The sequence below is a fragment of the Dipteris shenzhenensis genome, chromosome 23, assembly GCF_047967505.1.
Source record: "Dipteris shenzhenensis isolate YYH24624 ecotype China chromosome 23, Dip_SZ_1.0, whole genome shotgun sequence".
Lineage (NCBI taxonomy): Eukaryota > Viridiplantae > Streptophyta > Polypodiopsida > Gleicheniales > Dipteridaceae > Dipteris > Dipteris shenzhenensis.
Genome location: NC_141618.1, coordinates 11,391,154 through 11,407,460, shown reverse-complemented (window position 1 = coordinate 11,407,460; position 16,307 = coordinate 11,391,154). Strand labels below are relative to the sequence as shown.

The following is a 16,307-nucleotide window of genomic DNA, read 5'->3' as shown; positions in this document are numbered from 1 at the left end:
TTTGCAGGTGGTTCGGGCCAAGGTGCACTTTCAATAAGTGTTTTGAGCTGTGTATTTCGCTTCGGGACTGTTTTTGCAGCCCATACTCTTGCACTGTCAGGTGAATTTGCAGATACTCTGCATTGTTGTGTGCATTTGCAGTTACTCTACAGTTGTGGATGCCTTTGAACTCCGTTGGATGCATTTGAGCACTCGTGGGTGCGCTATTTCAGATTTGGGTTGTGCATTTTCCGTTTGGGATTGCACTTCAGATTGCAGCAGAGTGCAGTGATTGGTTGATGCCATTTTTGCAGTGATTGCATTGTGCAGTCAGTGGCATTTTAGAGCAGCCAGTCGTACTTTGCATTTGCAGCCAGTATTAGTTTGGGATTTGCAGGCACATTTGCAGCCAGTTGCACTTTTGGGACTTGCAGTTCTTTTGCAGGTACATTTGCAACTTGTGGGTATCCCATTCTGCATCATGTCGACTCTTTTAGACAGTTTTGGCAATTTGTCCGAGGGTGACAAGCTGGATGGACCAAACTATGCCTTGTGGTCATTCATGCTTAAGAACATCTTGGTTGGTAAGGGCTTGTGGGATATTGTTAGTGGGGATGAGGTGAGGCTAGCAAGCTCATCTTCGGGTCAGACTACAAGCAGACAGTAGACTGATACAGCCCCTCCTACTAGTCCCACAGCATCGACTGAGGAGCAAAAGAAGTTTGACCGCCACAATGCCCTAGTAATGTTTTTGATTCCACAAATGTGAAGAGGCACATTATGACGACTATCAAGTCATGCAAGGATGCAAAGGCTGCATGGGAAAGATTGGAAAACATGTATCATGTTAAGAATGAGGCAAGGGCCATTGCCTTGACAAATCAGCTCAAGGATCTTGAGATGTAGGAAGGCCAGGCCATCACTGATCATATTGCCAGGATCATTGCTCTACGTGATCAGCTCGCAAGTATTGATGAGGAAATAGAAGACAAGAAGCTCGTCTCTATCACTCTCAATAGCTTAGCGCCCTCATATGGCACATTCGTCACTTCATTGACCATTGTTCTCAGGGCAGCCCCACTCTCGTTCGATGAGTTAGTTGGGCTTTTGTTGCAGGAAGAGGAGAGATGCTCAAATTTTGCCAAAGCCTCTTGTCAGGGTGAGCAAGCGCTTGCCATGGGTGGAAAGGGCAAATTTCATAAAAAGTTTGAGCCAAAACACAGCCATACAACTCATCCCAAGGAGGGGAATGCAAGCAGTTCAAGCAAAAATTAGAAAAAGAGCAAATTCAATTATTGCAAGAAGCCAAGGCATTACATCGCAGAGTGTCAGAAAAGGATTGCCAATGAAAAGAAGAGGCAAAGGGACAGTTCTAGCAGTAATTTTGTTGCCCCCACTGAAACTTGTGCTTCAGATGCACATGGTGAAGCTCATCTTGCCCAAGGTGTTAGAGATTTTGTGTTTGCTGCATTTAATGAGAAGATGGATGCCAGGGGGGGTTTCAATGCTGAAAATCAATCAGGGGATGCTTCCCTTATTGCAAGTGATACATGGTATATCGACAGTGGTGCTACTAAGCACATGACTCCTCGCTAGGAGTGGTTGGAGAGCATCACACTTGCTCATGGCAGACAGGTTACATGTGCCAATGATGCTTCTCAAGACATCATCGGAGTTGGGCACATTCCCATTTAGCTTGATAATGGGAAAGTTAAAGTATATCCGAGATGTTTGGTATGTTCTAGATTTGAGGCAAAATCTGATTCCAGTTTCAAACATTGCCCGTGATCAACATATGTTGGTCGAATTTCAGGATAAGCAATGCAGGATCAAGGATCCAAAGAAAGGGTATGAGGTTGTAGCAACAGGCACATATGACAGAGGCTTATACAAGCTTGATGCTCAACCTTATGATCAGAAGGTATTGGCTGTAGCAAACACTTCCTAGGCTAATTTATGGCACGCCAGGTTTGGACATGTCCATCATAGAGCATTGTCCTACTTGTACAACAATAATATGACTCAGGGAATGCCAAAATTGCAGCAACCAGCAAATGAAGTGTGTGAGGGGTGTGCACTTGGCAAATGGCATCGCTTGCCATTCAATGAACAAGGGAAGAATTGGGTCAACACAACTAGAGTGTTGTAGATAGTGCACACTGATGTATGTGGCCCCATGACTATTCCCACACATAGAGAAGCAAGGTACTTTGTGACCTTTATAGATGACTTCTCCAGGTTTACATGGCTTTTTCTCATGAAGGAAAAATCTGAGGTGTTCTATTGGTTTCAGGAGTTCAAAGCTATGGCTGAGAACCAATCCAATTCTAGAATTGGAACACTCAACTCAGATAGAGGGGGAGAGTACATGTCACATGCATTCCAGGGATTTTTGAAGTAGCATGGGATTAAACATCACTTGACATGCCCTTACACACCACAACAGAATCCACTTCCTAAGAGGAAGAATCGTACTCTCATGGAAATGACGAGATGCATGCTGAAATTCAAGAGAGTCTCAAAGGCTTTTTGGAGAGAAGCAATTGTGACAGCCACTTATATTCAGAACAGATGCCCTACCAAAGCTTTGGTTAATGTGACTCCATTTGAGGCTTTGTATGGCTTTAAGCCAAAGGTTAGTCATTTCGGAGTTTTTGGCTCAGTGGCATATGCTTTGGTTCTAGATGCACATCGGATAAAGCTTAATGACAAGAGTGTCAAATGCATTTTCGTGGGGTATAGCACTCAAAAGCAGGGGATTTAGGGTTTATAATCACGCTACCAGGAAGGTAATAATCAGCAGAGATATTCTCTTTGCTCAGAATGAGTGCATGCAGCCCGCTAGTGCAGACTTGCCACCATACGATGACACCCCTGTGGACATCATCCAGTTTGAGGATGATGAGACGGAGTCTCTTGATGCTTTCCCTTCTACTTCTCATAATTCAAATCGGTTGCCACATGTTGAGTATGCCTCTCCCTCAAATCCACATGTTGAGGATGGCTCTCCCTCAAATGTTTCAAATTTGCAGCCAATTAATGAGAATAGACAGCCTCATGTTTGGAGGCATTATCAACATCGTGAGGCCACTAAAGATGTTGATGCAGCCCCAAGTAGTACAGCAGAGAAATCTATTCCATGTTGGGCAAGGTTGACCATTCAAGATGCTAAGGATCAGCCTACTTTGGGGAAAACGAGGGCCAGCACTCAGAAAAATCAGAAAAAGGTCAATTTTGCTTTGATGACCTCAGTGATGGAAGCTGAAAATGAGCCTCAGAGCTTCAAGGATGCTCAGCATAATCCGGCATGGTAGAAAGCTATGGAAGCTGAGATTAAATCCATTGAGAAGAATGCCACATGGGACTTGGTTGATGCGCCCATTGGGAAAAATGTGTTGACACGAAATGGATTTATAAGGTGAAATACCATTCAGATGGCACAGTTGAGAAATACAAAGCCCGTTTGGTTGCCAAGGGGTATGCACAAGAGGAGGGGATAGATTATGAGGAGACATTTGCTCCAATGGCCAAGATGACCACCATTTGTTCTGTCATCTCTCTTGCTGCGTTGTACGGACGGAAAGGTGCGAGGTGTGCGGATGAACGTACGGCAGCTGTACGGATTTCTTGACAGATAATGCAAGCTGGAGCTAAAGGGTCAATACCAGAGTAGGATGGAAGTAGAAGCAACACATTGACACCGGAGAACTTGCTTGGTGATAGGAAGCAAGACATGAACCAGGAGCTACTGAGTGTGGCTCTGATACCACATGAAGGAGCAAATGCAGAAAGGTTGTGAACACAATTGAACAAGAAGTGGTCACACAGAAACTCCAATAGAATGCTGAATGAAAATGAAGTACAAGTACTTGGTATATATAGTACCCAAGTTCTACACACCAAAATAGACTAAGTCTAATGTATCCTACACCACCATATCATTGTATGTGTCTATAGTATTAGTGATGTTATCACTCCACAGCTAGTACCAAGAGCATGTGGTTTTAAGACAAGAGATCGATGATTTTATCACTCCATAGCTAGTACCAAGAGCATGTGGTTTTGAGACAAGAGATCGATGATTTTATCACTCCATAGCTAGTACCACGAGACATGATATTTTGACATGAGAGATCAGTATACATCAGCATCTAGCAGCCCTACAAATGCAAGAGCAAAGGTGGCCTGCAGGTGCTTGGGTTCAGGACCACCTTGCTATGCAGAAAGGACTCATCAGCACACACTTTTGAAGTAGAGGGGTGAGTGTTCCTTGCATGCACAAGAGTCCTTTTGGATTTAGATGGGAGGGAGAGTCAATACACTTCTTTCTCTACTCCCATAATAGGGTAGAGAAAGTGTTTCTTAGTTGATTGACTCCGATGGGGTTCTTTAGTCGGATTCCTCATATAGTCATGCAGATATTGCTTCTGATTTTTATGCTTCCCTTCTTACCACAAACCGGAACGCAGTTAACTTCTTGGCTGGAATCTTTTAGCATACTCTTTTTTAGCCTTACACTATTGGTCCAATATAGGCTATTGAACTATAAAATTTTAACATTTCTGCCAAGCTTCAGTACCAATTGTTTGTATAAACTTGCAGGTTCTACTTCCTCTCAAATGATGAGCTTTTAGAAATATTATCTGAAACAAAAGATCCACTCAGGGTTCAGCCATTTTGTAAAAAGATATTTGAAGGGATTCATCGGCTTGAGTTCCAATCTGACCTTGACATCAGTGCTATGATTAGTGAAGAAGGAGAAAAAGTAGATTTTGTAAAACGTTTCAATCCTAAAGATGCTCAAGGTGCAGTGGAGAAGTGGCTCAGTCAGGTTTGTCTTCTAATACATTTCTATTCTTGTAGAAAGATCCAAACAAGTGCTCAAATAAATTCATCTGTTATTGTACCTCTTTTTAAAAATAAATGTTGGCACATTTGGTACTTGTTTCTGCTTTGAAAGTTAAACTCATCAAAATATCTATAGGTTGAAGGTGCAATGAGAGAGAGCTTGAAAGCTGTAACATTGCATGCATATGAGGCATACGCAAGACAAGAAAGGGTTGATTGGGTATTATCTTGGCCAGGACAAGTGGTTCTTTGTGGCTCACAAATATACTGGACCACAGAGGTTGCTGACAGCATACAAAAAGGCACTCTTCAAGCATATCAGCAAAAATGCAATCATCAGCTTCAGGCTATTGTGAATAAGGCAAGCTTATTTTAAATTTCAAGCTTTCATTTTCCTCTCACAAGTCTTGTGCCAATCAAAATTTATGCCCTCTGATGTGCTCTCTGCAGGTCCCATATGTCGCCACTCTTTCCCATTGACTATTATGCTTTCTTTTCAGGTTGTGCTTCGTTTTTTCCAAGCAAAAGTCAATCTTTCATAGGTCTGCATTTGAAACCCAAGAGATTACCATTGTCTACCTCATGTAGGAATAACAGAGTACATTGTTTAAGCAGTTATTTGAGCCATCCTGAATCTCCTTCAACTGGTCTGGTGCTGAGTGGGATTGTCACAAAGTGAAACCCCTCCTCTCCTTAGTAGTTCCCTTCCCTCATTGTTTCTTGCCACACCTTGGTAAAGACAGTCATCTTATGATAGGACTAGAACATGATTATGTTATGCTATAATGTTGGAGCTGCTTTATGTACTCCACAGGACCTGCCTCGTGCACTCCCTTGGGATTGTAGTTGGATTGACTTTGGATGGATTTTTTGTCTCAAAGGTCCGTGAGGCCTATCGAGGACAGTAATATATCTTTGAGTTTAAAGCGCGATTGGTGTGAAGTGGAGGTTCCCACTATCCCGCACCCTTTTGGGGCTCTATATTGATGAGCTATTGTGCATGTTTTCATTGCCTTAGCCTTGACCCATTTGGTACCATAGTCAGTGGCTAGTAGAGCATACATGTTTCCCCTTCGTGTTGTAGGAGAGACGGTCCCAACAAAATCCAAACCCCAATGATAGAAGAGGGGCATAGGAGGGAATGGTTTAAGGGGAAGATACTCCTGCCTTGTAGGCTTGGGGCCTGCTTGTTGACATGAGTCACATCTTCGCACATGAGTGTCAGAATCTTGAAACAACTTGGGCCACAAGGACCCAGCGCGCAAGATCTTCTGATCAGTAGCATCTGGAGCCATATGACCTCCTCCGATGCCAGTGTGTGCCTCCTCAAGAATAGACTGTGCCTCATGGGGAAGCACACACCATCTCAAGATGTGGTCCTTTCCCAATTTGTACAATTGAATTGCAATCAACTTGAAGGGAGCGACCTGAATGATTCTCTTCCATTTCTCTGTTGGGGTCAAACCTGGAGGGAATCCACCTGTGGACAACAAATGTACTATGTTGGCATACCATGGTGGAAAGCAGTCTACAACAAACAAGCATTCATCTTGTAGTGATGTCACTCCAAAAAGGCCCACACGTGGCAATTTATCCTTAATACCAGCAATGGGCTGCTTCCCCAAAACTTAGCCTGGACAAGTAGTCTACAGGTTGATGCATTTGGCCAGCCCTTACCACAATGTCAAATTCAAATTCTTGAAAAAGAAGAATTCATCTGCTCAATCTACCCCAAGAGTAGGTTTATTCAGTAAGTATTTGAGAGCTTGATGATCAATGATGACTATAAACTTGTTTCCCAAGACATAGTAGCGGTACTTGGTCATAGCATAAACCATGCCTAGACCCTCCCTTTCTGTGGTACTATAATTACGTTCTGCTCCATTAAGTTGTCGGCTGGCAAAATAGATGGGCAAATCAATCTTGTGTTGCTTGCTTGCTGAGTCAGTATAGCGCCAATGGCCCATCCACCACTAGCGTCGACCTAAACATGAAAAACGATATCCCAATGTGGTTGTCTGAGAATTGGGGCTTTAACCAAGCGGTCCTTGAGATTATCGAATGCTAGTAGTTGTTGAGGTGTGGACCAAACAAAAGATCAGTCCTAGTTGAGTAGTTCTATCAGTACCACAGCGATGTCCGCAATGAAATGTATGAACCTCCTCTAATATCCCACATGCCCTTTAAAAAACTTCACCTCTTTGGTTGTATGAGGAATAAGCAAGGAGATTATCACCTCTACCTTACGTGGATTAGTAGTCATCCCTTTAGCAGAAACATTATCAACAAGGAGAGCACCCCTGAGTGCAAGAAAGAAGCACTTGTCAGGATTCAAAAACAAGCGGGGCTTCTCTGTACTTATTATCAAAAACCCATCTTAACTTTTGTAGATGATCATTTTGTATGGACAGATCAAGATGGGTTGCGGCTTTACCATCAAAACAGAGAAGCTATCTAAAAAAATATCAAGAAACTTGCCGATATTCTCCTGGAAGAGTTTGGTGGCAAGTCGTTGAAATGTTGCCAGTGCATTACACAACCCAAAGGGCATCATGTTGTAGGCGTACGTCCCCTATTGAGTGACAAATGTGGTCTTCGACTTTGATCCTGCTCTATGACTCGAACTTGCTATATCCATCCATGAACGAGTATAGAGCATGCCAGCCACAGTCTCCAACACTCTGTCGGTGAAGGGAAGGGGAACCTATCGCGTCGGTGGCAGCATTAAAACTACTATAGTCAACACATACCCGGAGTCGGCCAGTCTCTCTTTTGGATATAATGACAATTCCGCTGACCCAATCGGAGTAATCTATGGGGTAGATCAACACAGCTTGCTCCATTTTTGTATATTAGCTTAGACTAGCTTTCCATGTTTGGATTCATGCGGTATGGACCTCTAATAACTAGGTTTGTGTCAGGGTATAAGTCAATGTAGTACTCCATGAACTCAGCTGGCACTCCATTCAATCCTTGTACCACTAGGCAAAGACATCCACATATTCTTAGAAAAAATCAGTTACTACTGCTAGAAGATAATCATGTTCCCACTCCCAACTAGCTACCTTCAAATGCCGAGGTTGGTCCTCAGTCGCTACGATGAGGTACCATCAATTCCATCATTGATCAATCTCGGGCATGCTTGGGGATGTGGGGTTACTTGTCTCACCTGTTCCCAATCCTTCATGTGCGGGAGTATCCTCAAGGGGAAAGTCCCCCTCCACGTCTCGCAACCAAGATGGTGGAAAAGCTATTGGTGTGTTCTCTTGCACCTGGTTGAGATGTAGAGGCAGCATTTGTTATGTTCTTTTTATGCCACGGTTCTTGTTTGAGCATTCCCCTATACGGTAAGCCTTCCACCTCATAAGTGGTTCTTGGAAGTTCTTCAATGGGGGGATGGTATGCCTTGGATAAATAAAGGTCAAGCAGAGTACAGTCAGCCATTCCTCATCTCCATATTGGGTGTGCACTACTTGTCTCTTGAAGACATCAAGATCATGGGGGTGGTCCTCTCAAGAATAGACCAATCTGTGTTAGGGGATGGTATGCCTCGGATAAATAAAGGTCAAGCAGAGTACAGTCAGCCATTCCTCATCTCCATATTGGGTGTGCACTACTTGTCTCTCGAAGACATCAAGATCATGGGGGTGGTCCTCTCAAGAATAGACCAATCTATGTTAGCGTCTTCTAAAGTACCATCAATGTCCTTTGCACTACTACTAATGTCCTCTGTAGTACCATCAACGTCCTCCATAACATTGGTGTGCTCTACAGTGCCATCATTGTCCTCTATAGTACCATCGGTGTCTGCTGTAGTACCATCATTGTCCTCAACACTATCATCGGCATCTGCTATTGTACCATCATTGTCCTCGACTTGACATGACCTATTCATGTGACCTTGTCACAAGTCCCAATACTACACCAATCATGCCCTCCCCCGCCACTACTACATCAACCATATTGACTTGAGATATCGGTTCCACTCTGCCATTGGGACAATCTTTGGTGTAGTGGTCGTTTGTGTTGCACTATGTACAAGAGGGTCCCCCGATCGGTTGTGTATAGTCATCTCGGTAGTGGTCGTACTCTCCACATCTATAACACATCATGGGTCTATGAAGGTTGGTACCTCTGCCTACACATCCCCGTCCTCCTCGAAAACAAACCTATTGACCGTGTTTATAAAGGGACCAATATCCACCTCTTGGCATAGGTGGTTGGGTGCTGTGCATAGTATGGCCAGAGGATAGAAATATGCCCAACCGTAGTGGGTGCAGAAGCTTGAGGCAAAGGGGGATTAGGAAGTAATGGAGGAGGAATAATAGGAGGGGTAAGCGGCTCAGATGCTTTTCCAAGAGCAAGAGGAAAGGGTGCCGGGCTAGAAGCTATCGGTGCGGTTCTGTTGATTGCAGCAACTAGGGGTTTCCCATGAGAATACTCTAGTAGAAGCTTCCTTAACCCCTTGAGGTACCTACACTCAGAGTCGTCATGTCCATGGATTTCACAAAGTGTACAAAATGAGGTAAAAGTAGGTACCTCATGCTTAGAGGGACACTCGTAGTGACCATGGCTAAAACCCTTGCATTCTGTGCACTAGAGACCACTTCTGATTTGGGCTTCAAAGGATGAAAGTCCATCCTCCCTTGTTCTTTCCTCAATTTATTCTTTGATTTCTTCCAGCTCCTTAAGATATTGCCATTTTGATAAGTTTTTTTTTTTGCAACGGAGATCGAGGCATCAGATCCCAGGATCGAGGCTTTGGGGCAGATCTGGTTACCACCGTTTGACCTCTACAGCTCTTTCTTGCATTCTCTCCACTCTCTTTCTTCATTTTTCTCATCTCCCAATAACTGGAAGCCCCTGTGGGGAGCTTGGGTACGAGGAAGAAGCTCACCACTCTGCCACAAACAGTGGGAATTGGTTCCAGGCTTTGTTTTTCTTTGTTCATTCTTGCTTTGTAGCTTTTTGCAGTGCATGCGTGTTGTTTGCAGTCTTTTCAGGACTCCTATAGGTTCTAGCAAGCACCTAGAGGCAAGGGTATTCTCGTGGTAGGCCCAAGGACAGTGTGGATTCATGTGATAGCCTTGAGGCTGCTTGAGCTCAGTTTGCCAGCGGTTTGGATGCCTGAATGCCTCTCAGTTGGGTCAAATCAAAAGTAGATGCCTGAGTATGCCTTGCCAGTGGGAAATTTAGTGGTGCACTTAGATTAGATGCCTTGAAGATAGGTAGAGGATTTGTAGAGAGGAACAGTGCAAGGTTGAACCCCTATTGTAAAGCATTTCCACTCAGAAGCATTGAATAAATACCGTAAGAGGCGCAAAGGCATTTGGGTCTAGTGGGTACATTGTGTACTATTTTCATTGAGCAGGGGTATTCAAGCCTCACCTTTGTTGTTGTTGAAATTTGTTTCTAAGTTGTGCTAAGTGATTGAAGTGACTGAAGCTTGCATTGTGGCCATTTATGAAGTTTATTTTATGATTGAGTAGAAGAAGATCACTGCCCTTTTGTTTATCGAAGGCCGGTTTCACTCTGTGCACCTAGCTCTCCATATATGCCACGTTGAAATACTCACTAGTATCTCCCAAGAAGAGTCCACTAAGGCATGCACAGCCCCGAAGGGTGAGGCAGTACCATCGTCCAGAGAGCATGGCTCACTCAGGTGTTGTCCGATAGCTATAGCTCATGATGAGTCATGCCTCTCAAAGAAGACTTGAGGCCTCGAAAGGGAAAGTCAAGCAACTGAGCCCTGGGTCATGAAGAAGGGGGAATGTGCAAAAGAACTAAAAATCATGGTAACCCCCTTCCATATAGCCCGTGCCTATCTGCAATCCCATTAACAATGTTGAGTCTCCACAACAGCATGGCAACGGGGGCAAGTAGGATCAGCCCCGCCGAGCCTGGATCTCCACTGGTTCACTGGAATCTCACCATGAAAATATAGCCAAAAAGAGAGAGTGATTTTTCTATTCCTATGGGATTTCCAGAGTCTCCTCCAAAAACTTTTTTGCAAATCAGCAGAAATACGAAATGCATCCCAATAAAGAGCTTTGGAGGGCCTCCAATATCTACAACTGAGCTGAAATCTTCTGGCATTACGAACCGTGTAATGAAAGAAGGGGAGGCTTCTTGCTCGGTGCCCTTCGTCAATCCACTCCCACTCTCCTGGATCCCACTAAAGGAATTTTATTGGTACACCTCCATAAAGTCATAATCTCCAAGATCCCATAAAAATGAGAAGCGGGTCAAGATCCAGGTACCACTCAAAGTTGGAACCAATCTCCGCATAGCCTACAATCCTGACCAGCTGAAATGCTCTCTCTAGCAAGATATGATCTGAAGATTTGGACAGCCTGCCTCCCAAAAGCACATTAAGAACTAAGGCATGCTGCTTTGCATCTCGAACTGAGATAACCTGAAGTGGAATGCCTGTGCTAGGCAATGCACCCATCAAAGTGGAGCAAGTGATAAGCATGTCATTTGTCTCCATCCAATCCATTGGTAGGCTGCATCAATTTGCTGAATTCTGCCCGCACTGCCTCTGAGATGACTAATCATTTGAGCTTTCCTATCCTCTGAAAGCTTTTTGAAATCTTTCCAAGCACCCACAGTGGAGGCAGGTCTCCTCTCCCAGCTGGACCATTGCATGTAATGGGAGGCACAGTGGTCTACCATGCTCATCCAAAATGTTGTCATTCCACATGAGTGGCTTCCTATCAATCTCTTTGCTAGAGGAAGAGGGAACCCTCCGAAGAGTATTCCTGAAGCTGGCCCATGCTTTCAGTATAGCTGCCACCATGAGAAAGAAGAAAGAAAGAAATTTTATTAGAGTCTTCGGAAGACCGATGGGTCTATGAGACTGAAAGAAAACATGATACAAATCACAGTAAGGGTGGAGCTACTGAAACGAGCATCATCACCCGTGCTGAATCCTAAGTTTGATCATACATAATCAAATACATCTGGATGTAAAAATGAAAAGAAAAGGACTGGAGCGGAGCGGAATCCTCCGTATGCCATGTCCCCCTGGCTGGTGCATAGCCGGTGATGGGATGCTGGTGCCCGTCAAGGGGTGCCGTGCGTCTCGGTCTCCTAAACAAGGCTCGATGCAAGACCAGAGCCACCGTGACTCCCATGGGACGTATCCCGGGTCTAAACAATGACGGGAGGTCCCCCAGAGTGATCTGTGTGTCCCCTCGATGTCTCGTGTGTCGTGCTGCGATCGTCAAGTCAGGGTCTCTGTCACGTCGACGGCTAGAGACTGGACGATCAATGTCACTCGATGGGAAGAACTCTGTGATCCTGCTCTGAGAGGTGTCTGATGATGTGGCCAAGCCCCGTCGCCTGAGTAAGTACTCTCTATGTCGGATTCCCTCGTGAATGAAGGCCACGAGGCATCTCTGATCTGGGTAGGCGAGGAATCTGGAAAGGAGCCCAGAGCCGTCTTTGAAGAGGCAGTGGTAGCGACCTTGGATCTCGTAGTACACTGGGCACCTGAAAATAAAATGCTCCTCCGCCTCAACCTCCTGACAGTTGCACAATATGCATAAGCAATGCTCCCTAGGAATCCCCTCTGCTCTGCCGCTCTCTATGCGGAGGCGGTGTGATGATACCCGAAACTGTCCGATGGAGATCCATAGTGAGTGAGGCATATGAAGCTCAGTGTAACCCAGTGGTGTGATGAATCCCTCCTCCGAAATGCGAAGACAGTAATCTCTGTAGAAACTCAACTTCACTGGAAGCTCCCTCGGCTCCAACCAGGTCCTAAAGATGTGTAGTTGCAGGAGATCCTCTCGAATGACCTGGTTGGTATGTGGCCCAATCGGGATGGTGGGTGGGAGTACCGGAGGGGCATCTAAACTGTACTGAAAAGGAGGTATCCTATCGATGTGGAACCCTAGTCTCACAAACCATGTGTGAGTCCGTGCATACCAGCATCGCTCGTCTCCCTCTGCTCCCAACCTCATGGAGGAATCGAGAGCCAACCATGGCAACCTCTGTCTCCCTGATGTGCAGTCCCCATATGATCTAACCCGGTGTAGATATGTGATGGTCTGAAAGGCTGCGTCTAGCTGGAGTGGAGAGGCACTAAACTCAGCCTGAATGATGTGATGTGGTACAGACGGTTTCCCCCGGATCATCCGTGAGAGCATGAGGATCTGCAAGCGCTCCACCCATGTCCACTCTATCTCTGACATGTCAGGCCCCCAACAAGGGTTGCCATACATACCGGCTGGTCGAACCAAGGAGTCAAAGAGAAGAGCCTTGGTTTGAGGGTCCTGGAAGTGGGAGTGAAAGCATTGTCTCTCTAGCCGAGCCAGTGAGGCGTATCCCCTGCTCAGTCTGGCTTGCATCGCTGGTCTCATCGTGAAGATCGGGCCGGAGAAGATGACCCCCAAGTAAGTGTATGAGGATACGATCTCAACTGGTGACCCACCCAAAGTAAAAGTAAACTGTTTCCGTTGCATGTTTGCTCGAGAGGTGTTAAAGATCATGACCTTGGTCTTGCCAAGGTTGACCTCCAAATCATGGGATAAACAAAAAGCCTGCAGTGTGCATCCAGGTGTCGCTGGAGCCCCTCAGGTGTGGACAACAAGAGTGCCACATCATCTGCATAAAGAAGAATCCTGATGATGATCCCAGCAAGTGAGCAACCGGTCCCTCCGAACATCCCCATGAAAGTCTCAAGCTCATCGATGTAGAGGCCAAACAGGGTCGGTGATAAGGGACAACCCTGTTTGACCCCTATGGTACTCAGGATCTCATCTGTCCAACCTGCGCCTGTACGAACTCGGCCTGAGACTCTCTCATACAGTGCCATGACTGCCCAGATGATCTCCTGATCAAATCCTAGTGTCTGTAGGTGTGTGATAAGACGAGCTCGAGGTACTGTGTCAAAGGCTTTGTAGAAATCCACAAAGCAACAGTATACCCTCTCCTTCCGTGATCTGGCCGCCTCAATGACACTCCTGAGTGTGAGTATGTGATCCATAGTCCCATGGTCTCGCCTGAAAGCAACAGTATACCCTCTCCTTCCGTGATCTGGCCGCCTCAATGACACTCCTGAGTGTGAGTATGTGATCCATAGTCCCATGGTCTCGGCCTGACCCTCTACTCTGAGCCCTCTCATCTCAGCGAACAGGCTGACCGATGCATCCAATACAACTGCATAGATCTTGGACATCACATGTCCAATCATGATAGTCCTATAGTTACTCGGGTCCATGGGATCCCTTGCCTTGTGGATGGGGAAGATGGTGTTGAGTGTCCAAGTGCGGGGGAAGCCAAGGCAAACATTGTCATTGAATAGCTTTGCTAGGATCGGGGCTAACGTGTTGATCCCATATGCGATAAACTCAGTGCATAGCCCCTCGTGATCCTTAGCTCAGCCATTGTGCGGTTTCAATGTCGCGTCCTTGACTCCCCCTATGGTGAACAACGTGCAAGTGGTGGGACGAGGTGTGTGTATGAGGTCTGGAGTGGGCTGGTGTGGGACATCATATAGATGGTGTGCATACATGTGCCAGACTCTCGTGTCGGTGAGGGGTGATGGGGACCTACGCTCAAGGAATCTCCGCCAAAAATCCTTAGAGTTGTTGCTGTACAAGATGTGCAGCAGCTCCTCCTCATTTTGACGAAGAAAAGCCTGCTTCTTCCGACGTACGAGACGCAAGTACCGTGTCTGGTGTGTTCGGGAGGTGACATCTGGTTTCAAGTCGGAGCTGTCGGCGATAAGCCTTGCACTCTGCATCATACCAATTGTTGCAAGGTACAGAACCAAGAGGTGGTGGTCTAGTGGACCGTGTGGTGTGGGAAAAGATTTCGAGGGTAGCCTCGTGGAGTGTGCGACTAATCAGGGCAGCACGGTCCTCTATGAGTGGTATGTGATCGATGTAGGTTAGGAGTCTGTTTAGGTGTCCAGAGTAGGCCGGTGACAGGCTGTGATCAAAGTGTATGTCGTGGTAGGTGTCGTGCTTCCTATGTGGTGTGTGTGGTGTGGCTAAGCATGGGGTGGTGATAGTGAAGAGTAGGTATGTGTGATCAGCTCTTGGAGGGAGTGGTGCTACGGTGAAGTCGGTCATACATGAAGTGAAGGTAGGGGATCCCATGATGTAATCTACTACACTAGTGCCCCCCCCGTGTGGGAAGCAAGTAAAACCACCTGAGGAGGGCCATAGGTCGAGCCCGTTGTAGATGATGAGATCATGCATCCTGCCCAAATCAAGGAGCGCGTGTCCATATGGTGTAACAGGCCCGTGTCGGTCCGATGAGGTCCTAGTCATACCTGCTCCGCCGTCTAGGTCCATGTATGGAAGCATGATAGAGTCGTCTCAGAAGTCTAGGAGTGGTGCCTGTCACGTACTCGTCCTGGCATTAAGTCCCCAACAAGGAGAACTTCCCCGTGGGCTGAAAGGTCTGGGATATCCTGATGTAAGGGTGCATATGGAGATGTCTCACCCTCTTCTCGTGCCACTTTGGCAAAGTGGGATGTGTCTGGCAGGAAGTAGCATATTGCTATGAAAAGGTCACGGGTGTCTGTGCATCGGATCCAGATCCACATGAATCAGGAGTGTGCGTCCTTCCTCTCAATGGAGATGGCTCCAGCGAGGGAAGACCTGTACAATACTGCAACCCCGCATGATCCTCCGACTCCTCCTGCATCCCTCGTCTCATCCCTGAAGGCTGACTCCCATGTGTAGCCACTGACTATCGGTAGTGGACGCTTTGGGCTCTGGTGTGTCTCCGTGTAAAAGACTATGTCTCGTCCTGTATAAGACTCCGAGAAGTTTCCTGCGTCTGACCATAAGGTGCCATTACAGTTCGAAATGGTGCAGTCTAGGGTCTCGAAAACCTGAGTCTCATAGGCCCCGTCCCCCTAGGGGGTACGGGTGGGAACCCTGATGGGGGTGCCGGTCAACAACCTACCATCTCGGACCATGGCCCATTTCCCCTCCTTGCGGGCAACATCCTATTGCTGCAGAAGAACTCGTCACTCCTCAATCTGTAATGGTGTCAAGTCCTCGTCCATGGACAAGGTGGGATGCTCTCGTAGAGAGGCTCGGCGCATGGCGTCGGAGTGTCACTAGACGAGCATGTGAATCTCTAAAGCAAATGACTAGGGGCTGCTCTCGGTTGGGATCTCTCCCAACACGCCATGCTCCCTCTATGCCATGGTCGGGGACCCCCATGGTGGTGGTCACAAAGGTAATCGCCTCCTCCATGGGCGTCGTAGTGGTGCTGGTGTTGTCTCGCGTGATCCCTCGTATCCGGATGTTGAGGGCCTTCGAAGCCCTCTGGTGCTGCTCCTGTATGGCGGCTGAAACGGTTACCTTTGCAGGCTCCCGTTTTGCCACGTCCACCCATCTAGTCGTCTCTGCTATAGCCGATTGTATCATGGCTAACTGTGCCTCCATCTCTGTGACTGGGGTCCCTCCAGGCACTGCTCTGAGGGTCCCGAGATCCTCTCGAATCTGTGTGAT

The 16,307-nt window shown here is 46.5% G+C and overlaps 1 protein-coding gene across 1 annotated transcript in view; it reads left to right on the top strand.

Annotated features, from left to right (window-relative positions):
* LOC147886979 (uncharacterized) overlaps nt 1–16,307 on the top strand; it is an 874,612-nt gene that overhangs the window by 408,192 nt on the left and 450,113 nt on the right. The window contains exons 16-17 of the mRNA XM_087394085.1: nt 4,582–4,810; nt 4,964–5,188. Of these exons, the coding sequence (XP_087250211.1) occupies nt 4,582–4,810; nt 4,964–5,188 (454 nt within the window). The remainder of the gene's footprint in view (nt 1–4,581; nt 4,811–4,963; nt 5,189–16,307) is intronic.